This window comes from Corvus moneduloides, chromosome 6 (genome assembly GCF_009650955.1).
Source record: "Corvus moneduloides isolate bCorMon1 chromosome 6, bCorMon1.pri, whole genome shotgun sequence".
Classification (NCBI taxonomy): domain Eukaryota; kingdom Metazoa; phylum Chordata; class Aves; order Passeriformes; family Corvidae; genus Corvus; species Corvus moneduloides.
This window is the reverse complement of record NC_045481.1, coordinates 61,382,686-61,405,087: the sequence shown is the minus strand read 5'-3', so window position 1 is coordinate 61,405,087 and position 22,402 is coordinate 61,382,686. Positions and strand designations below refer to the sequence as shown.

At 44.7% G+C, this 22,402-nt stretch overlaps 1 protein-coding gene across 1 annotated transcript; it reads right to left on the bottom strand.

Annotated features, from left to right (window-relative positions):
• Nucleotides 1-4,829: 4,829 nt before the first annotated feature.
• On the bottom strand, nt 4,830-21,641 carry CCND1 (cyclin D1). The gene is made up of 5 exons (XM_032110935.1): nt 21,145-21,641; nt 19,196-19,411; nt 18,564-18,723; nt 13,390-13,538; nt 4,830-8,393 (listed from the first exon to the last, which is right to left on the bottom strand). The coding sequence occupies exons 1-5, from the start codon at nt 21,340-21,342 to the stop codon at nt 8,238-8,240; spliced, it is 879 nt and encodes a 292-aa protein (XP_031966826.1). The 5' UTR covers nt 21,343-21,641; the 3' UTR covers nt 4,830-8,237.
• Nucleotides 21,642-22,402: the final 761 nt, after the last annotated feature.

Genomic DNA, 22,402 nt, shown 5'->3' with positions numbered 1-22,402 from the left:
TTGATCAAAGACATTCCTTGGATGACAAAACACTGTATACTGTGTCACACAGCCCTGACCAGACTGCACGAACAGTAGTTTAAAAACACATGCCTACATTGTTCTCTAAACTGGCTTCTTTTTTCTTTTTTTTTTTTTTTTGCAATGTATGTGCAGACACTGAATTTTTGAGACCCTGTTTACCTCCGTTAAAAACACACACACATACAGAAATTATTGTTAATAAGCACTTGACAGTTTCTGAAATATAAGTGAAAAACAAATTGCTCTGAGACTAAGAACAGACAGAACAGAATGTCATTTCTGAGCAGAGCTAGGGGTCATGTCTGCAGCGTATTTCCTTCCTGAGGACACCTTGGTTGTGGAGCAGGTAGTCAAGTGCACTGGAAACCTAAACCCACATGAATTATGGCATCATTTGATGTGTCATAGCCAGATAGCCAGAACACTTGAGTAAGGTAGAGAATGATTGGACCACAATTTGGGAGTTCATTAACCTGCTTCACCACACGTACGTTGTTAGAACCTGAGAGAATCTGCCTTATTATAGTTTTATGTCTTCTTTTAAGTTCTCTTATGCAATAGGAGGAGGACAAATTTCAGAAAAAAAGCCAGTAGCATCATTATTCCTCAAACCAATGAGAAAGAAACAAAATGGTGTTAGAGAAAAACACGGAGACACTTTTTCAAGGAGCCTTGCCTTGTGATTTGCATGAAATACTCCTTCAGCAGAAACATGGGAGAAAAAGATTCCTGGAGGCACGCTGAACAGTTTTAGAGAGGGATTTAAAAACATGGGAGGGCTGAATTTAGGTGGTTGGAAAGGCGTTTGGGGAGGAGAGAAACAACGTTCCACAAACGTGAGGTTTTGCGTTGTTTGACTCTGCAGCGCTGTTGAGCTCTGTCATGCAGAAGTGAAGGCAGATGAAACTTCTTTCACTGACATTGGAAAATGTTATCCATAAAGGAAGAACCTTTCTGATCCTTTGCAGTCCAAGGATCTCCATGGAAAGAGAAACCTAAAAAATATGTGGCCGACGGATGTGTTGTCCAAAAGGAACAAAATGGTCAGAGTGAGTGACTGAAATGGCTACAGAAATATTGAGTCAAACCCACAAAATAAATGTATTACCCATTTAAGAAATAATGTTTACTTATGAGTAAATAATTTATGGTGTCTTCTGGAAATTTAACAGCATGCATTGGCTGAAAGTCTGCTCTTCGTATTTAAAACAGCCAAATGTAAAGAACTGTGGCCTGCGGGTGTTCAGGGAGGAAAGAAAGCCGTTCAAAAATAATACCCAGTATTTGAACAATCTGGAGTGATACAATCTAATAAAGGGGAGAAATGAAACATCAAAAAGCTCAATTGCCCGTTGCAGACGTTTGCCACCAGAGCAGTGACTCAGGACACCAGGTCACTGCCGCAGGCTGCCCCAGGGGTGTTGTCGTAATGCCCTGCTGGTGCCTTCGTGGGCCTTGGGCAAGGATGTGCCCCTCCCAGCCCAGCTCCTTGGAGGCTGCTGCTAGTGTTATAAATCACATCCCAGTCACACCAACAGCAGCGTGGTGGCTGTCACGGGAGACCAGGCATCTGTGGAATATGGCTGGTGAGGGGATTAAGCCGAGTGTCACAGAGGCTGCTGCCAGGTGGGATGGATGAAACAAAACCACTCGGTAACATAGAATCTAAAATTTATTTACTCAGCAGGGAAGGGTGAGTGGGTAGCAATTTCCATTACATGATGCACATGCTACAAGCACAACTCAGAGCTCTAGACCTCCATTCCCCACATGGATCCAGAGGAGGATTCCTGCTCCAGGCAGTCCATGTGTCAGGTCCTAGCTTGGAGCTTGGCCCCTGCATGTCACAATTCCTCCTTTGGTTCAGCATTCCTGGTGGTGGTAGAGATCTGTACCTGGAGCTCTCTCCAGCCCCGAGGGATTGCCCTCTTAGCCAGTTCTTGTTTTGTGTGTCTGTCAGCACAGGCACTCCCAGGCCATTCTCTTTTTCCACACCTGAGGCTAGTTCCTGGTGGGGAGGAGGCTCCTCTCACCCTCTTTTCCTTCTGTAGTCGAGGTCTGGCACCAGGCAGGGCCCCCACATAGTAAAGATGCTGCCCATGTGCCATGTCCCAATTTGCCATGGACACGGGATCTTTCTGCCAGTAATTCCTTCTTCCATGTGAGAGCCCTCAGGAAAATGATGCCTGCGAATACTTGGTGAATTCCCTGAAATGTGAGACATTTTAATACCTGCTCTTCACACAGGCAGAAAGGAGGACAGGTCTAGGTAGGACTCTGCAGGTGCTATAGGATCAGCAAGGAACTGTTTCTGTTTTCACTCTTAAATGTTTATCACACTAAAGAAGGAAAAGAAGAAAAACTTTTGCCTTCTTCCTAGATTTGGTCCTGCTTGGCCATTAAAGAACAAAATCAGAAGCCTGGCAAATGTCACATTATCGGTGCAATCCCATTGACTAATTTGCAATCCCTTTCTGATCGCTTGGTTGGAATATCGTGTGGAACTCAGTCAGAAGCCACATGGGAATCTACTCTGGCCATGCCAATGCAATTGCTATGAGCAATTATATCTGTGGGATTGTAAAAATATCTTGTTTGTTGAAGAGATACATTTCTCATAAAATGATGCCGACAGGAATTCATTAAAATGCCATCATTTATAGGTTTATTGCCATTGTTCCATTGTAGAAATCTCAGAGTATGAAGCCCACATGCACGGGTCATTTCTATGGCTCTTTTAAAACCTTCCAACCTTCTCTTTCTCCTCTATCTTCTGGAGTTTTCTATCACTTGAAATTCCAGGTGTGCTTGAATCCAAGTGGATTGAGGTTTTACATTTAATAGATCTTGTTTATTCTTTAATAAAAAGCATTTGAATTTAAGTGTTCATAAAAGGTCCAAGAGTGTCAAATGGCTTGAATTCAGCAATGGAACTGGGGAGGTTTTTGGGAGGTTTCTTTTGGAGGTTTTTCTGTGTATGTTTTTGATGCAAAAAAATACAGTAGTTTTTCCTTTAATATGCTACAGCATAGCCTAGCTGAACATGAATATTTTTTTACAGCCTATAGTAAATTGTTTTTCTTGCTACATTCTTGTCTTTCTGCCCTTTGCAACGTGAGTAATACTGGCATAGTTCACCCAACATTCAAGTTTAGGAGTCTGCATTTAGAGATGATGATCAGGAGAAGGAAAATGTAAATAACAGAGCTGACTATGTGGGCTTAAACCTACTTAAGTCACAACACTTAGTCCATTTAATAGAGTTTATAAAAGAGATAGGAATGGCAAAACCTACTTAACACATTCAGCCAAACCCAGGTTTGCATCTCTCACTGAATCATTGTAATGTTTTTATCAGCACAAGATTTTTATCAGAAGTCAAGGTCCCCTAAGTGTGTCTTCACTTGATTTTCAAATGCTTCAGAGGGGTGAGCCATCAGCCATATAAAAGTAAGCTATTTGTTCTTTCTGGGGGTTTCAGGGTTTTTTTTAATATGCTGGGGAAAATGAATCATGTTTGGCCCAGACCAATTTAAGCTTTGGCTTGATGTGTTTTTGAAGTCCCTGTAAGTTTAGTTCAGGTCATCTTTCAGTGTTTTACGCCTCCCAGTGTACTTCACCCTACAGAGCAGCTGCCCATTTCAAATGGAACAAACCAGACCACAGTTGTACTGGTTTTACTTCACCCACCTGATGTAGGCTTCAAGTTTCTGGCTGAAATTACTGGGAAACCACCAAGCTCATAGCTGCTCATCTGGGATTCTTCCCATGCAGGTGGTTTCCCATCAGTGGTAACTGCCCTGAGAGAACCTTATTTTGCACTAGACAATGATTAACACGTTAGAAGTTAGCTCTGGAGTTTCATTTTTCATTTCCTGTGCTGCACTCACTGCACAGAATCAGTTGTAATGTGAAGTTGAATCAATGGGAAACTCAGGAGGCAGATACTGAATTTCTGATTTGTGACAGGGAGGACAAGCACTTGGCCTTTTACATGGATTTTTTTAAGGCAGAAATAATTCCGCAGGATAAATAAATACATAGGTTATAAGCTTGACCATCTCCACTAAAAATAAGCTGTTTCTGCTGTGTTCAGCTCTGAAAATAATAATGATTGCTAATGTGCATCCCTCATTTTCAGAGATAATTTGGAATGTGAATTGGAACACAGGTTACCGGTTTTTTTCTTGTTTTACTTTGTAACAGTATCTAATTCCTGTCCTTCTATGTCCAGTTCTTTTTTTACATACTTTTAGTAGGCTTCAATATTTTTCAGGTTTATTCCTTATTATCTCAGCTGTAAGATGCAAAAGCTGTGTCTGAGGGGAAGGCACAGAGAAGAAGGCAGCTTAACCACCTGGCTTTTAAAACCAACTGTCTTCTGTAAAGCTCTTCCCTGCTGTAAAACCTTCCACTGATGAGAAAATACAAGCGCACATTCTGTGCCATCCAACACCTACTTTGTTTTACCCTTTATTCACATGAACCACCAAAGGGCGTTTTACTCTAACTAACTTCTTCTGATGATAAAAAATAAAGCCTTCAGGAAGAAAAGAAATATTTTGCATCTTTAAAAAGACACTGTTGGTGTGACAGGCAGGCAGTCACCTACCCATGGCTTGAAACACCCACGGCTTCCTAAAATAACAACAGAAAAGGTCTTCAGCTTTTAAAATGTGGAGTCAAACCTAGAAAATGTCATGTGCTTTGCTCATTGCACCGGGGAGTTACGACCATTAAGCATTTTCAAGGCAATTTAAAAAAAGGGAAAAAAAGGGAAATTAAAAGACGACAACAGGCAGACGTTGGGTTTTACCAATTTTATTTCTAGACTTTAGGTTTTTTTTGCTGGAAACTTGTCTGTTACAGGTCTGTTGGTGAAAATGTGCATTTCAGACCAGTGATGCCAATAAGTACAATATAAAAATGTACAAATCTGAATTGCTTTTGCTTACTACAGATTGTTATAATAACGTGACAAATAAAGCATCTCTGTTGGCACGTGAACCCACTTATCTGGATTTGGCCTTTTTCAGTACATAACAATATTTTAAAGAAACTTGCAGTACACACTGCCACTCAGTGTAACACATAATAAAACCAACAAGCACTAAACTCAATAATCATGTTTGGTTCAGAGACACAGAGATGCCACGAACAGAAGTGTTTTATGAGGTAAGCAGTAAGAAATGTTCCTGAAATTTGGACAGAATGTATCCAGTCCTCCTGGGTCCTGCGACTGCTAGTAGCATTGCAATGCTTATTTAAGCACTATGTAGGATCTTAACTGCATTTGCCTCAAAATGAGTTCTAATTCTGTTTTGGTTTAGCAGCATACAGGCAACAGCTAGATTATTCTTCAGCATACAACTCTGTTAGCTGGCTTATTTATGAGATTTACAGGCTTTTTTTTTAAATTAGCATTATGCTATAATTAAAAAAAAAACAAAAACCAAAACAAAACAAAAAAAAAAAAAAACCAAAACCAAAACAAACAAAAAACCCTAGTATATCATAACAGATTAAACACACAAAATACTTAGAGTTCCAGAAGATAACCTATCATACCAAATGATGTGTCCCAGCTGAGGGGGAACCACACCAGGTGGCACACAAGAGTTATATTATAATGCACCTTTCATATATCAATGTGGCTAATAACACAGCTTAAAACTACTATGATAATAAACCCCAGATCAGACAAAGAATCCAGCTTTATAAAATGTGTAATGAGAAAAAAAAAACAAAACAAAAACCAAAAAAAAACAACCAACCCTTGACATTACTTGATCTTCTGAAATGTCTGCTGGCTTTTAAATTAATGCAGAGACCCATTCAGAGCAACGTTCGATGCATTTCCATTTGCAGTAGAACTATGAGGCACTGTAAGAACATCAAAACCTGGTCTAGACACGGGTAACTGAAGTATGAGGTATTGTGAAACAGGAACCTTTTTTGGAATAGAGCAGTAATCACATTAAGTAAAAATTGATCACATAAAAAATCTACAAAAAAAAAAAGATGTCAATAATATAATTTTCTATGAGAAAATTAAAACCTATTACATGGCAGTATATGACATTGTATAACAAAAAAAAAAAAAAAACTGATCCACAAAATAGCAGCAAAACACAATGACAAAGATACAGAAAAGCAATGTTAATTTTTTTTCAAACCATGCTGGGAATTTATCCATAGCAGCTCAATAAAAACGGAGCATCCACTCCTTTTTCTTTTATCTTTTTCTTTTTTTCTTTTGAATTTTTTTTCTTTTTTCCTTTTTTTGTTCTTTTTTTGTTGTTGTTGTTGGTTTTTTTTTTTTTACAATCAACACCTTAGCGGCAGTTTTCTCACATACATTTCACCATCACATTCTCCTCGAGCATCAACTTCAACAGCTATGTCCACGTCCCTTCAGCTACTTTCTAAAATAATAATAAAAAGATACATAGCCAAGATGTGCAAATTTTCTATTTGTAGCTAAATAAAAAAAACAAAAAAATGGGGCATATACTGGAATAAAAACTTCTTTCAAGTACTCCAATTTTCATATCTATTAACTATGGCGTTTTTTTCATGGTTAGACTGCTTTTGAAAATGTATAGGAAGGGGCCAAATAGACTGCTTGGTTTTGGGTTTGTTCTTTGAAGCGTGTCCTTTTTTTGCTTTAATAAGCTGGGTTAAAACTGCAACATCAAGGGTAGAAAGATTTTCTTTTTCAAAAGGGGCGATTGCATTAATTTACAAATCATACTGGCCTTACGAACATCCTCTGCAATAAATATTCTTTTTAGCCTTAACTATAAATTATATATTTTAGTGTTTAAAAACCTTCAGTTGTAAAACATCTAGCGATAATCCTTAAAACTATGTGTCCTATATGTGAACCTTTAAGGCCCCTAATTTATAAAGATGAGTTGGCACCAAAGGATTCTAAACTTCAAACTTTTCTATAGAAAAGGAAAGGAAGATATCCTGGCAATTTGTGAATGCAATTTACTCTCACTGGAACACAACCTTCGGAAAAAAAAGAATCACCTCTCCTCTAACACCATAGTTAAATGCACTTGCTTTGCAATTCCAAGTTTGCCAACAAGCACTTTATATATTTCCAAACCATTCCATTAAAAAAACAAACAAACAAACAAACAAAAAAAAAAATTCCCACACAATAAAAGAATGTATTTCCTATATCTAATGGACTGAAAGTGCTTTGAATGGAATGGTTTTAGAATATTACAAACGAACAAAAAAGAAAAAAAAACAAAAAACAAAACAAAAAAGACTGAACTGTGGATTGAACCTGACCATAATTAGGCTGAATATCTGTGGGGTCAGACCAGCATCTTTACACAGGTAACTACAAAAATAGGAAGATTACAAAAATATAATATATTATGTCACTATTTCGGTTTCTCTTTATAATAGGGTACTGTATGAGTAGTACATTGGCCTTTCCCAACCATGCTAAGCTGGAACCCTACAAATGCCTCAATGCACAGGCAATCCACAGGCACAAAAAAAAAAAAGATTAACATATAATAATGCTGCATACTAACATACACTAACTTATGGGTTACGTTAACCATTTATAAGGTGAAGAGGATAAAAAAAACCTAAGGAAATAAAATAAACATTTACAGATGAATTATAAAGTGACTAAATGCATAAGCAAGCAAGATACAGAAAAGCCTAGAACTGCGTTAAAGCTATGCTTTTTAAAGGAAAAGAATATTTCATTTACTATCTAAAAAACAAAAAAAAAAAACCCTCTTCTACTTTAAAAATGGTTGGTTGGTTTGTTTTATATGTAAGAAATCAAATCTAATACCTCCCCTGGAGACATTTCGTGTGTTAATGCCTATTTTTACAACATACAGACAAGAACACTTTAATATAAAAACTAGTTGATTATTATTGTATAAAATCCTCTATTTTTGTAGCACAAACCCCTGGGGGTAATGCAAATACTATTTTTTTCTTTTTTTAAGACAGTTTTTGGGGTATTTTTTGTTTATTTGTTTGTTTGAAGTCACAGATGGAAGGGAGACAGAGCAAGAAAAAAATATAACAAGACTGGTTTTCCCTTCTGGTATAAAAATGTCCTGGAGAAAAGGGTTTCTGGGGGGGAGATCCTGACGCTGATTCCTTCTCAGATGCCCTTTCTTTGTCTGCTTTTCTTGCCAAGCAAATCCATTAAGAAGAAGTCCTCTTTAAATGTTCACGTCTCGCACATCAGTAGGCGTGCAGGAGAGGTCTGCTTCGTCCTCTACAGTCTTTGTTTCTGAAGATACGTTGTGCTGCTGTGCCTGGCGTAGACTGGACTCGAGGAGGGACTCAATCTGTTCTTGGCAGGCTCGTAAACAATCCTGCAGAAGGGTGGAATGGAAGGGGAGAGAGAGACCCAAGAGTCCTTTAGAAAGATCACAGGCTAAAATACCGTTCCTTGGCAAAGCAAGAGAAATGCTGCCGGGTTATCTGGGAGAGCAGCAGGCTGAAAAGGAGGGTGGGAAGAGCAGGAGAAGCACCCGACAGTGAAAGCATTGGATGAGCAAGCCCATTTCTTGCAGACTGCACCTTGCACTGCTGCTTCTCTGCCTGTGCTGTTTACACTTCTGTACAAGTCCATGGATGACAACTGTGATTTCTACTTTTACCCCAGGAACCCTTCAGCAGCAGAGTCTGCCAGAAGCAATGCTCACAAGCCGGGACATTTTTCCCCAGGCAAAGTTCCAATGACATTAAGTTCTTAGAAATGCCATGTATGTTTAGATGCCCATGCCCAAAGCTGCCTGCCAGCTGCTGCAATGTCCAGCTGTGGGCAGCTCAAGGCAGCTGATAAATTCCTAACTCTGAAAGCATCTCCAGAGATGGACTGGACTGGACTGGACAACCCCAAAATGGAGAGGCCTCTCAGAAGCACCACGAAGCACCTCCCTACCCCCGCACTACCAAGTTCATCCAAGCTTTCTGTGTGCTACCACATCCACCTGGAAATCTCAGGCAGGGGGAGACCTTTTCCTCTCACTTCCAGAGTGTTTTCTCCGAGCTGGATGTGCACACAATCCTCCCGAGGGTTCAGGAGGATGCACAGGCCTCGCTGGGAATCAAAAAACCGTAAAGCACCAAGGAGGATCCTGTCTAGGGTGGGGAAAGGTGACTTCCCCCAGGCATTAAAAGCCATACTATGAGGAGATGTATCAGATTCCCAGCAACCAGAAATGGGAGAGAGCCTTTTAGCTCAACCTGCCCAACCTCCTGCAGGTTAGGGAGGCCTGTACACCCACGGCAGTGACACAAAAATGGTGCCCTGAACAGGCCAAACAATCCCACAGCATTTTGCCAAAACTCATCCAGCATGCTGTTTACCCTCATCTTTATAACAAACATCGTAAGCTTTTTCCCCCAACATCTTTAACTCTGTGTATTAAGGACTTTGAAGTTTCCTTTCAGCATTGCCTTTTCTGATTTAACCTATGACATGTGTTAGCCCTTGCGGTGAACCCAGTCTTCCATGATAAATTGCCGTCAAAAGTGTTAGGATGTGCATGACTGAGAATGAATGTTGTTTTCCTGAGAGGGTGACCTGCCTGCTGTTTTCTTTATTTCCCAGTTTCAATTCTGCCTTCATTCAGAGGCTTCTTGTGTGATCTACCAGCTTTTCACTGATTCCACTACCACAAGAATCTCCTCTGCCACCAATAAGGGCACATGGCATTTGGGGTAAAATAAGATTAGAAACCCAAGCAAACAATTCTCTGCAAGTCCTTTCTGAGAGAGAGGGAGGTTAATCCTACCTCTAAGCAGATCAGACCATCAGTTACAGCTCACTGAAAACACATAACCTATGACCTTTCCTGGTTTAAACCCTAGTGTAATATTTCCTCTTGACAGAGACACACAGTGTTTTAAATGACAAAAAGAAACGCCTCATATCCTAAAGTCATCATGCCTTTGGCTCCTGCATACCTCTGGCCTCCACAATAAGGTCTCTATGAAGTCCTTGCACCCAGCCCTCCTCCAGATATGACGGATCAATCCTGACTGTAAGGCTCCCCCTTGCACCACGAAGCTCCCTCGCCCTTGGAATCACACGTGTTAAAGAGGAGAGCACCAGCACAGCTTTAGGTGCTCCTGGCTTTACAAAGCCACTCTTGAGGATAATTCTCTTTTAGCACGTTCAGTGTTCCAAACTGAAAGCACATTTATTTTTCAGAGCAAAATGAACCCTCTTGGGGTTTTGTTTTGGGGGTTTTTCTTCAGGTGGGAGTGAAACTCATTTTCTGGTGAGTTTTGATGGGAACTTCGTGGGGGTTTTTTTTAATCCTGACCATTTGCATATAGCGTGTTTGAGCTGTGAAAACAAAAACCATTCAAAAGAATTTCTATAAATACCTATTCTTCTCCCTCTGGAGTCCAGTTATGAATAATTACGTAGGACTTTGTAATTTAAAGGTACTTTTTGCCCACAGAATTTTTTTTCATTTAAAATTCTCAGAGTGCAACATGCTGTAACTGTATTTTTTAAAAACAATCTTTGCAATTTATTATGAACAGACTGTCTTAAGCTACAGTTGAATTAAAAATATTTTTATTACTGTTTAAGGAATTTTGTCCATGTCTTATTCACATGACTATTAGATAAATAGCTGGCCTGTAGGAATGCACTAGAGCTAGCAAAAAATAACTGCAAAACATAAAATTCACTGTGAACAACCTCACCAAAGCTGTTTTCATTCTCAGTACTTCCCAACACTGAAAAGCAAATACAAAACTTGTGCATTACTCTGATAACTTCTCCCAACAACTTTTCTGCTTCACTACCCAAATTTTCAATGCCCACAGTTTGTTCAAGGTCATAAACCCTTCCTGATTAATTAAGCTCCTCAGTGGAAAAAAAACAACCCAAACTTGCTAGCTTAACTGATGTGGTCAAACACCTTTAAGACACAGTGGACATGATCAGACTCCAGGGTCAGATAGGAAAGGAAACAAACAACAACAAAAAAGGAACTGCTTGGAAATCCTTTGTTCCTGCCTGACCCGTTCTGGATAACAAGCACATGTTTGAAGGTGCCTCTGAGAAGGGGCAGGCAGGAGACGGATTCCAGTGCACTAACAGACAGCATGGAGACCCAATGCTAATCTAGTTTAGCAAATTTCTGGCCTGGAAATGAATGTCAGGTAAAATTCCATCTGTTTGGATGATGGGGTCAGGAATAGAATGATGGAAGACAGCCCAAGACTTCTAATTGTGATTATCTGACTTCTAATTACCCCTGATCAAAGGCAAAATGGGAAATTGGACTCCTACCAACGTATAAACATGAACCATAAAGGAATTCCAATCAGGTGAATTCATTTTACTTTAGATTCAGCCTTCTTTGAGAATAAAGGTAAAAAAGTGTAATTATGTAACCTGAAATCCCACAGACCTGCTGCTCCAGCTAACAGATCATCAGGGAGAATACCAGCCCTGCTCTTAACATTCCAAGACTATCCAGTGTAAAACATGTTCCCTGACAAGGGGAACCATCACTGGGGCATAACACACTTCATACAAATCCTAGTGGAGTGGGATAGCAGGAATGGCATTTGATACCACAGATTACACAGACAGGTATTTTGGGAAAGTCTCCCTGCAGGGGAGTCCTGCTCCTCTGTATGAAACCAAGCAGATTCCTCTCTCAGAACAATTGCAGTGGAAGTTGCTGTTGCCTTACTCCACCCCCAACACAACAATATACCTGTGCACACACAGAACTTTATGATGCTCATTTTCTGTAGCAATCCATACAAAATCCTTACTTCTCCCTAACACATGAATATATTTAGCACTGGAAGCTGGAGGGGAGTTACTCCCTTTTCAAGCTGTTAACCAAGCTCAGATCAAATAGACTGTGGCCTTGCAGTGACTGTGGACAATTAAAATGAAATAATCAAAAATCCTCTTTTCTTGCTAAAGCAATTTTGTTTTCTTTTAAAGAGCTCTGTCATCAAGTAAGTCAAGTCACACAAGGACAGGCCGTTGTTCTGCACGATGTGAGGGAATCCACTTCAATGCCCAGTATCAGGAATGGTTCAATCATTGTTTGAATCAAGATGCTGCCTGAACAGATAGCAAGCATTTTCCCTCAGTACCTGCTTCAAACATCTCGCCCTGGATGGTGGCCAACCACAGGCTGGAATCATCTGCATTGCTCACAAACTGACTAAAAGCATCACACGTGCTTTCCAAAGTGAGCAGCCCATTATGTCAGCTTTTCTTGCAGTATTTAGCATTTCAGGTTCTTAGAGTATTTAACACTTCAGCACTGTATTACCTCAGCTGCAGTGATAGAAGTGGCAAAAATGACATGCTCACTGTTCAGGTGATCAAAATAACAAGCTGAGGAATCGCTCAATCCTGTCAACAAAGCCCAATTACACAAAGCCAGTTTTGCAGTGGCTGGACTGGGATAGTTTTCTATGCATTTAAATTACTAACACGTAAAATAATTTAACAGCATCTCCAAGATTCTGCCCCTAACCACTGAGTTGTCTCTATTTGACTCATTGTCCAACGCTTGGAGACCTCACAAGAACCTTTTTAAAGCATCTATTTATTGGTCTTCCACATTGTTACGAAACAAAGCTCAACTCTGCCCCAACTTCACACACCATTATGACATGGATCATTGACTTTAGGTCTTCCTTGTAGGCTCCCTTCCTGGCCCATTCACTCATGAAAGGTTTATTGCTCACTAGTTACTGATGTGCATCTCCTGGAAGCTGCAGGGCAAAATGAAGAGTCCTGTGAGGACCATCTACCTTGTCACAAAGTCGTGGGACAAGCATTTGTTCCAAAAAGGAATTCAACACCAGCTACTGTGCAGGTCTAGCACGTAATAAACCAAATTAGATCATTAGAACTCTTTTAAGAAGGGCTTTTTCACACCACTTGGCACAATAAAAGGCCTCAAGAATGGTCAGAGATAAGGTCAGAGATACCACAAGGTCTCAGTAACTGTTTCCTGGTCTTGCTCCCCAAGTTTTGTTATACAGAGGCTCCTGTTTTATTTATCCCCCAGCCAAACACAGCCTCTGCCACCTCCTAAGTCGGTGCAGGGCTTCCTTCTCTCCCAAACACCAGAGCCGGATGTGCCATTCCCATCCGGGAACTGCAGCAGCGTCACCACAGAGTATCGGTGGGCATCATGACAGCCAAGCAAGCAGGCTGAGCACAGGAGAGCACATTGAAAACCCCCACTCTGAGGCTTGACCTTTCCCAAGATTTACTGCCAGATTAGCTCCCGTGCAGCAAGCAGGCATTCATTCTTAAAAACCCTTAACGCAGGAGATCAACCGAGAGGAAGAGTCACTTACCGGATCACATTTGATAACTTGTGATAGGAAATGTGTGAGGCATTGATAGGAGAGGAAAGTGTTAGTGTTCCCCAGATGCAGGCCTTGCACAGCTGCTACCACGCTGCCAGCTGCGATCATGGAGGGTGGGTTTGAAATAAATTTAATATCTGTATGAAGAAAGGAGAGAAAAAAAAAAAAAGAAAAAAAAAAAAAGACTGAAATGATTGCTTTAGGAGAAGCCTGTCCATACACATACACTCTTCCTACCAGCGTGGCTTTCAGCTGCCAACTATTGCATCCGAAAAGGCAGGGAAAATGGTGAGCAGAAAGGTGCCTCCTGCTCTAAAACTGCTACAGGTCCAAACCTGCAAACACTTATCCACATGAGCAACTGCTCTGCAGAGAGTGGCCCTTGCTAGCACTGAGCCTGGGACGCCATTCATCACTTCGAGGTACTTTCATCATAAGCAGGGCCCCCATTCTTCCAACGTTAAAATACTCTGCTCCTGTGAATAATGCCACGGGGGTCAATGGCACTGCACATCTGAGAAAACCTGTTCCCATCCTGCAGTGTTCTGCATGGTCAGATCCAAGGTGCACTCTAACAACGAGTCCTGGGGCCCTTTAGAGCAGAAACCTTTGCTCTGACACTCAAAGGAATATTGCTTTAATGAACAACAACATCAACAAAAAGAAAGAAAAGAGAAAGACAGCTTAACCCTGTCAGGAGGCAGATAATCCATATTTAAATTAAGGTTTCATCTTAAAAATGCTTTGTCTCAACCTGGTCTCTTGTCAGTGGCTGCCATCCATCCTGGCAACAGGGATTTAATGTAAATGTGGCATAACTAAGTGACGGGGGTCCCAAGAATTGGCGGACAATCAGTTACATTCTGATGTGACACCATGCTGACAAGAGGCTGGGCCCCCTTCCAGACTGCATTGCTGTAGGTCTCTCCACAAAGCCACTCCCAGGATCCCTTAAGGGGCTATCTCTGCCATTTAGCATGTTTTCCCTTTGGGTTTATTTGGTCTGGTTTGAGTTTTTCTAGTATTTTTCAATAATAACAGTCCACATTTTAAGGGTAAGATTCCTTCTGCTGAACAGGAATGCATTTGATCCGTGGCAGTGAACACCTTGGAGGAGAATCAGGAGCAAAGGAAGCAAGTGGCACAAGTGAAGGTCCAATTTGGTGAGGGAGAAAGGGAAAGGCCACAATGTACACCAAAACCTGAGATACATTCCTTCAGCTTTTATCAGAATACAACTTCCTCTGGGTTGGAAAAATATAAACTATCTGTCAAATCCCTGAACAAAATCAAAGGAATGGACAGCTTAGAGGGCTCAGTGGAACAGTTTAAGTATTAAATCATGCATCTCCGTTATTATGATAAAATAACTTTTGTGCAAATGCTTTACCAGTGAAACTAAAGCCATCAGGACTCCGTGGAAGTCCTGGCTCTGAATCTGTTTATTCAGACACCTCTGACACTCCGCTGTGGCCCTGACCAATACCCACCTTGAAAGGGGCACTTCGCTCAGCATCCTGCGAATACCTCCAAAATTAAACTGATACATGGAAATTTGGCCAAGCTTTTAGGATGCACTGCCAGCGAAAAGGCAAGCTCGAGCTAAAGTCATCTCGTTTGTGTTAAAAATAATCATATCAAAATAAATTTGGCTGCCCCCCTTTTCCCAACCTGCCCGTTTCCGGGCAGATATAAACACACCCACCTTCTAGCAAGCCACTGTCATTCCCAAAACAAAACAAAACCAAAACAAACCAGCGCTCCAGACTGCTTATTGGCACTGTACCCATTCCAAAGCCAGTCCCGAACTGAAATACTGACACAGAGCTGCAGGTGGACTTCAGAAACGGGGGATTCCGAGCATGGATCCCACCAGGATGGGGTTGCTCGGAGGGGTAGGGTGGCAGTGCCTTCCCGACACTGTTTACCGAGCTCCACAAACGGGACATGACCAAAATGTGTCACTTTAATGAGCCTGTCCTGACAGGATCACGTTTGGGATTAATATTTGTGTCCTTCCTTTAAACGGAGCAGTAAACAAGAACATGAATTCATAGTCACACCCTCATTCTTTCCAAGGTGGAAAAGTGATAATGAAGTTTAAATGACCAGTTTGTGTCTGTCCCTATAACCACTCCAGACAAGCAGCATGGACTGCCTTTTTGTTGCAACTCAACAAGGAATTATTTGTGGCAGAGGCCACTAATTTCAGCATATTAATCAGGGGGCCCCTCTCGCCTGTAATTGGATGCCCCCAAGTGAAGAGTGTGGCATCATTGTCAGCCTCCATCGCCTCATCTTGCGCTATTGAGCGCTCAGGAACAAGGGGGCTTCGGTGAGATGAATTAGACCTGACACAGCCACAATGGGGTAGGGGGCCCCATCAATTGAAGCACACATCCCCAGTAGCCTATCTGAGACTTCATCCAAAAAGAATAAACAACTTCAGCGTTGTTAAAAAGAGAGAGAGGGAGAGAGAGAGGAGGGGGAGGAGAGAGAAGAATGCCAGCCACCCTGAAGGGAGGACAAAGCAGGCATATAGGCGCTGCAGCGCTTTAAAAAAAATTCCTAACAAGGCGAGTCACCCCTTTTCCTTTTTAAATGGAGCAGCAATTCCATCCGTCTGGAGAGCTGGGGGCTATGAATGAAAATCTTTTCATTGAGGCAAATCAAAACTGTGAACATAAATCACTTGCTGCAAGATGCAACAGGTTCCAACTGGTCACATACCTTGAGACTTCCAATTTTATAAAGGCCGGAGAATGGGAGAATTGTAACACGCTCCTTTCAAAGGGGGATCTTTCTTTCTCCTTTGGAGAGGACCAAAGCAACAACAATAATAATAGCAATAATAATAATAATAAAAATAATAATAATAAAAAGGAGCCTGGTATGTTTTGATAACCAGAGGAACATAATGAAATGCTGAAGCTCCAATATTTGTTGCTATTCATTGTTATGCTTGTATAGAGCTGCAGCTCTCCCTCAACACTGGTCTTAACTTGGGCCAAAAGAGGCCTGCTTCCTTTTGAGCTCTCCCTGCCTTGCTCGGCCATGCCAAAGCCCCATTCATTAAGCTCAATTATGTGTTAACTTCAAACAACCCCTGGTAATTTTTCTTTTTTTTTTTTTTTTTTCTTTTTTTTCTTTTTCACTTTTTCTCCAAAACCTACCACAGCACAAAGGCATCCTTTGGTGAAAATGGATTTTGCAAAACCAAACCAAATCAAACAAACCCACTTCTACTAGCCAGACAACTGGAGAGAGAGCATAGGAGGAATTCCCCTCAACTTCACCTTGCAGCGTAACCTTCTCTTTCTGGAGCAAACACATACACACGCATCTACAAACACTTCCACAGCCTTCACCTCGGTGAGCCAACTGGCCAAGGGTTTGTTTTCTAAGCAAGCATTATTATTTTGCAGTCACTTCTTAGGAGAACCTCCTTTACAGAAGAGGACACAGGCAAAATATAGACTGCACTTGCCCCTGAGGCCACTTAAGCGAGCTGTCAGTGTTTCCAGTGGACTTTGGATCAGGCCCCACAGCATCCAGGCAGCACAAGGCATTTGCAGTCCGTCTAGGTTCGTTTTGGCAAGGGGAAATGCAGCACAACCCAGCAACAGCAAAGCAAAGTCCAGATGCTGCTTAGGCCACATGTGATCTTCACTAGCCAACAAAGAAGTCATGAGAAACGCAAAAGGTAGAGAAACCCCTGGCATCCAAAAATAACAATAAAAACACAGAGCCCAGTGGCAGCCTTCCTGAGCGCTCCTTCCCCAGGCAATATTCCCAGCTTCAGTAGGGAGCTGAAGAGGGCCCCAACTCTGGTGAGCTCAGCGCTGGCTTTTTTAAAAGCTAAGTAAAACTCCCAGAACATGGTTCTCATTTACTGATCCATTCTCCAGCTGTGGTGTGTAGCAGTGTTAAATAAAGGCTCTGGATGTGCTTCCTAAAAGAAACATAACAACACCGCCAGTAGATCAAAGTACTGGACTCTTAGCAAGTCTCCAACCTTTGAACTACTCTTGTTTTCATCCCTGTCATTGCCAACACAACAACCTAGGTTAAACATCCCCACATCCAAAGGGGAGCCCGGGTGGCCATTCCTTTTAGCTTCAAACTTAGCAAATCATGCCTCCAGAGTTTAGCAGCCTCTTATCTGGTAGAACCTGGCACGGAGGGACACACTGGACTCTCCCAAAATGTTGCTGCCGGTGGTTTGAAGGTTGTGGCACTCCCAACACCGAGCATTACTCCAGGCAACCTCGCCTACGAGCTGCCCCTTACGCTGATGCTAGGCCCAAGCTGAAGAGCAATGCCAGTGTTTATAAACTTCTCTTTTAAGGCTTGGTTGTTCTATCTTTAGGCCTTGCAGCGGGGCCGGTTCCACGAAATAATTTTTTTTTTTCCCCTTCTGAGCGCCTGCCATCTTCCTTCAACCTTTCTATACCAAATCCAACCTCTGGAAAACAAGCTACACGGCATTAATGGGTGCCACCGGCCGCGCACGTCCCACCGAGCCTTTGGAGTGTGGACACCACGGCACTTTGGAGGCCGGCCCTGCTCATGGCTCCAGCACAGCACGTGGTCGGGAGGGTGCAGATGGCAGCGGCTCGGTCCCGTGCCAGGAAAAGCCTCTGTGCCGCGTGGCCCTCCTCCAATCCACCAGCCACCGAGGAGGGGGGGAAGAGGCAACTTGAAGAGGAAAGGTTTAAAACCCCCACGCAGAGCTATTCCCAGGGAAAATCTCCCTCCGCCTTTAAAAACTCGTCCTAAAGAATGAGTCCACACGGGGAGGGATTCCCCACACGGGCAGTAAGCCTTTTGCAGCCCCGACATAAACCCGGTGTAGGGGGGGCGAGGAAATCGTGCCACGCTGAGCTACAGAGAGCGGGGCTGGGGGGGGAGGGTGGCCCCTCTCCCTCCCTGACAACCACACAAAACTCCGACTCAGAAGCGAAATATCTTCTGAAAAGAAAAACTTACCTCTGGCAAAGTAATCCACCTTCTGCAAACAAGGGGCAATAATCGGGGCTTAAACTACCTCCCCGCAGCTCTGCGAGCGCGCCTGAGACCAACAGCTACGGGAAGCTTTACAAGCCGGGGGGTGGGCGCGTGTCGGGGAGCAACGCGCTTTGCGCAACGTGCAGGGCTCATACCTGTAGCGCACAGAGCCACAAAAGTCTGAGCATGTTTACGGATGATCTGCTTGGTGTCCTCTGCCAGAGGCATTTTAGTAAGGAAATGTTCAATGAAATCGTGGGGGGTCATTGCAGCCAGATTCCATTTCAGCTTATTCACCAGCAGCAGCTCCATTTGCTGCAAAGAGAAGAGGGAGGGGAAGGGGGAAGGAGAGAAGAGGAAGAAGACGGGGTGGGGGTGGGGGGGAGCGTGGTTAGAGCCGCTCGCACACGGTGCCGGGGGCGCAGCGCTGTCCCGGGCTCGGGGCGGCTGCGGGGGTCGCGGGGGTGCCCCGGGGCAGCGCCCGCCGGGGCCGGCAGGGGGAGCCCGCGGGCCGCCAGCGCCGCGGGCCGGGCAGCGCGGGGGGGCCCCGCTCCCCATCCCATCCCGGCCCCATCCCGGCCCTATCCCAGCCCAGCGCCGCATCCACAGCTCCCGCCCGCCGCCAGCAGCCCCGCAGTCGCGGCCGGCGCTTCCCAAAGTGTGCGGGGTTGGCGTTCTTTTTTTTTTTTTTTTTTTTCTTTTTGTATGTTTCGGGTTTTGTTTTGTTTTTTTTTTTTAATGTTTGTTTCGATTTTTTTATTCTTGAAGTGACTGAACGTGAAATTACCAGTAATTCGTCGGGTCTAATGGAGTTATCTGTATAAATGCACAGTTTTTCTGCGGTCAGAGGAATAGTTTCCTTCATTTTTGAAGCCACAAACATGCAGGTAGCTCCGAGCAATTGCAATCGGCTTTTCTTGAGGGGTTCAAACGACAAAAATCTGTCCAAATAATTCATAGCCAAGGGGAAAACTTCCTCTTCGCACTTCTGCTCCTCGCAAACCTGCAAGAAGGAGGGAGATCGTTGAAGAATAATTTAATTGAGGCAAAAGCCAGGCTTGTCCCGCTGCTCTCGCCCTCCCTCCTCCCTCACCCCCAGGCTTTGCAGGGCAAGGTTGAAGGAGACGAGGGGAAAACGCAGTTGGGGAAAATGGTTAAATATGGGAAAAGCAGCGGCATCAAAGAAAATGAAAGTCACGAGTGACAAAGTGGGGGGAAATGTTGCGTTAGAAACCCGCAGGCGATTCATGGCAAAAGAGGAGGGGGGGTAATCGAAGAAGAGGTCTGTGCCCAGTTTTCCAGCCCCTAAGAACAAATTTTTAAAAAGGGAAGAAAACGGAAAGCGGAGGAAAATGCGAAGCCCCGTGGTTGGGAACGGGGTGCAGAGCCGGGCTCGGCCCCGGGCTTATTTATTTCGCTTTTATTTTTTCATCTAATTTGCCGTTGTGCTGCCGATTCCACTCTCTGGTCGAGACACAAAGGTGGCGTCCAGCCTCATTTCCCCAGACGTCATCTTTTCAAAAAATATTTAAAAATATTTAAAAAATTATTCGAGCGCTGAAAAAAGGCTGAAAATGAAGCGGCGGGGGTCCTTTACCGAGCCCCGTGCCTCTGGTCCTGCTGGGGGGCTCCAGGGGGATCCCCCGAAGTGAAATTCACCGCCTCCCTCTCTCGCCCTGCAGCACAGCCGGGCGCGACATTTCCCAGAGCAAGGCAGGGCGCTGCGGTTTCAAAAATTAATTAAAAATACATCGCGGGCACCCAGGGCTTCCGAAAAGGCATGAAAATGTAGCCCAGCTCCTGGGGCTCCCGCTGGCAGCCCCCCCAGACGTGTCCCGCCAGGGACGAGGCCCTTTCCAACTGGCTTTTCCCAGGCGACCTTGCCGCTCGCCGCCGCAGCACAAGCGTGCCTTTGAGGGGTGACCGCAGCTCCAGCCTCTCTTCGCGCTGAACAAAGAAACTTTCGCCCTGCAACTCCCCCCAGAAACGCCGGAGCCCCTCCGGCCGGTCCCCCTGCCCGCAGCCCCAGCGGGGTCCCCCGGCCCCCGACCTTCCTCCCCCGGCCCCTTCCCCCGCTCCCCCCCGCCACACACACACACACACCCTTGGCTTTGCTCCCCGGGACTTTCTTCGTTTTTCTCCCGATTAATAAACACTTTTGCTTTGCAAATAAAAGAACAAAGATGGCGCATAATACTGGCACGGGCAGCTGCTTGCATACGTGTACAAGGATATTAATTTAAAATAAAATCCCCAGAAAACACGAGCTGGCAGGGGCTGGCGGCGGCCCCGCGCGGCCGGGGGCTCTGCGGCCGGGCCGGGGCCGCTCCCCGCCGGGCCGGGGGAGCCCCGAGCCGGCTCTGCCCCGGCTCCCCGCGCCGGCACCGCCTCGCCCCGACAGCCGGAAAAGGTGCCGGGCACCCCCCGACCCCCGGGGCCACCGGGCCGGGGGGGGGGGGGGGGGCGTTCGCCGCCCCCGGGCGCCGGGACCCGGCTGCGGCAGCGGGGACACGGAGCCGGCGACAGCGGCGGCGGCCGCGGGCACCTCGGGCCGCTTCCCCTCGTTCCACGCGGGCGTCTCCGAGGGCAGGCAACGTGTGCCGCGCCGGGGAAGCGATCCCGGGGGAAAGGGGGGGGGGGGGGGGGGGGGGGCAGGAGATGGGGCAGCAGCAGCTCCCCGGATTAATTCGTTTCGGTGCCGGAGCTTGCAAGGAAAAGTCCCCGAAAGATACAAACCTCCAGCATCCAAGTGGCAACTATTTTCCTCATATATGGCAAGATTTCTTTCTGCACGCACTTGAAGTAGGAGACGGAGGGCGAGCAGGTCTCCTCCGCCTTCAGCATTGTCTGCAGCACCCTGTCATTGAGGAGGTTGGCATCCAGGTAGGCTCGTCGGATGGTCTCCACCTCGCAGCACAGCAGCTGATGTTCCATGTCTGCCTCCGTCGCCTCGAGTCAGTTCTCTGCAGCAGGACTGAGTCAGTCGCTCGCTCGCTCTCTCTCTTCCCCTTCCAGAAGTCCCTTGGATGCTGCTTCTGCTACTGCCGCTACAGCCCTCTGGAGGCTCCAAAACTTTCTAACTTCCAACAAAACTCTCCTGGTGTAGTTAGTCCCTGTGACGTTAAGCAGAGATCCTGTGTTGTTAAGCAGAGATCAAAGCACGAGAGAGAATGAGAAAGAGAGAGAGAGCCAAAAGCAAGGGGCAGAGCCCTAAAGCCATCCCATAGGCTTCAAGTCCTTCCCCTTTGCTTAGCTTATAGAGAGCAGGGTTTTAATGCAAATGAGACAAGGGCTCGCTTTCTTCAAGGGCAAGGGAGAGGTGGGGGAAACCCAAATTGTCTCTTCAGTGGATCATGCATAATTTTAGAAATGGAGCGAGTTCTGCACTGGGAGCCAAATGATGAATGGGGCTAAGGCCACACACAGACACCAGGGAGAGAAATGCAAGGAGACTTGGTATTATTTTACGGGGGCGCCGGCGAGGGGAGCGGAGCAGCACCAGTGCCTTGCTGTTCGTTATCAAAATTATTATTATTATTATTATTATCATTATTATTATTATTATTGCTGTCACCGGCGCGTACCTGCCATATCTGTCCTTTAAAAAGGCGTGCTCCCAACCTGAACGCCTACTCTTTGTAGCTGATCCCAAGGGAAAAGCTTTCTCCCATTTCCTCAGTCCTGTTTTTTTTCCCCAGCCAGGATGGTTTTGCTGCACACCAAAAATTTTTTAAACAATTGGGGTGTCCACACCTCTGCCAAGATGGTTCTTTTTCTAATCTTTTTTTCTTCCTTTTTTTTTTTTTTTTTTTTTTTAAAGTCTTTCCTTTCACTTTAAAGGTTTCACCTTCCCCGAGGGGCACGGAGGTGGCAGGGGACAGGGCGAGAGCTAATCCGAGGCGCAGCCGGTGGCAGCGCACACCGGGGAAGGCCACGCTCGGCACCCCACCCCCACCGCTCACCGCCACCCAGGAAAAACATCCCAGCGGAGCAG

What these genes read in the sequence shown, in the direction of transcription:
- CCND1 (XM_032110935.1), bottom strand. Translation starts at nt 21,342, where the DNA reads ATGGAACATCAGCTGCTGTGCTGCGAGGTGGAGACCATCCGACGAGCC. An exon ending in TTGCCACTTGGATGCTGGAG is followed by an intron (nt 19,412 to 21,144) that starts GTTTGTATCTTT and finishes TCCTTCTTGCAG; the next exon opens with GTTTGCGAGGAGCAGAAGTG. An exon ending in AAGTTATCAAATGTGATCCG is followed by an intron (nt 8,394 to 13,389) that starts GTAAGTGACTCT and finishes ACCCTTCTGCAG; the next exon opens with GATTGTTTACGAGCCTGCCA.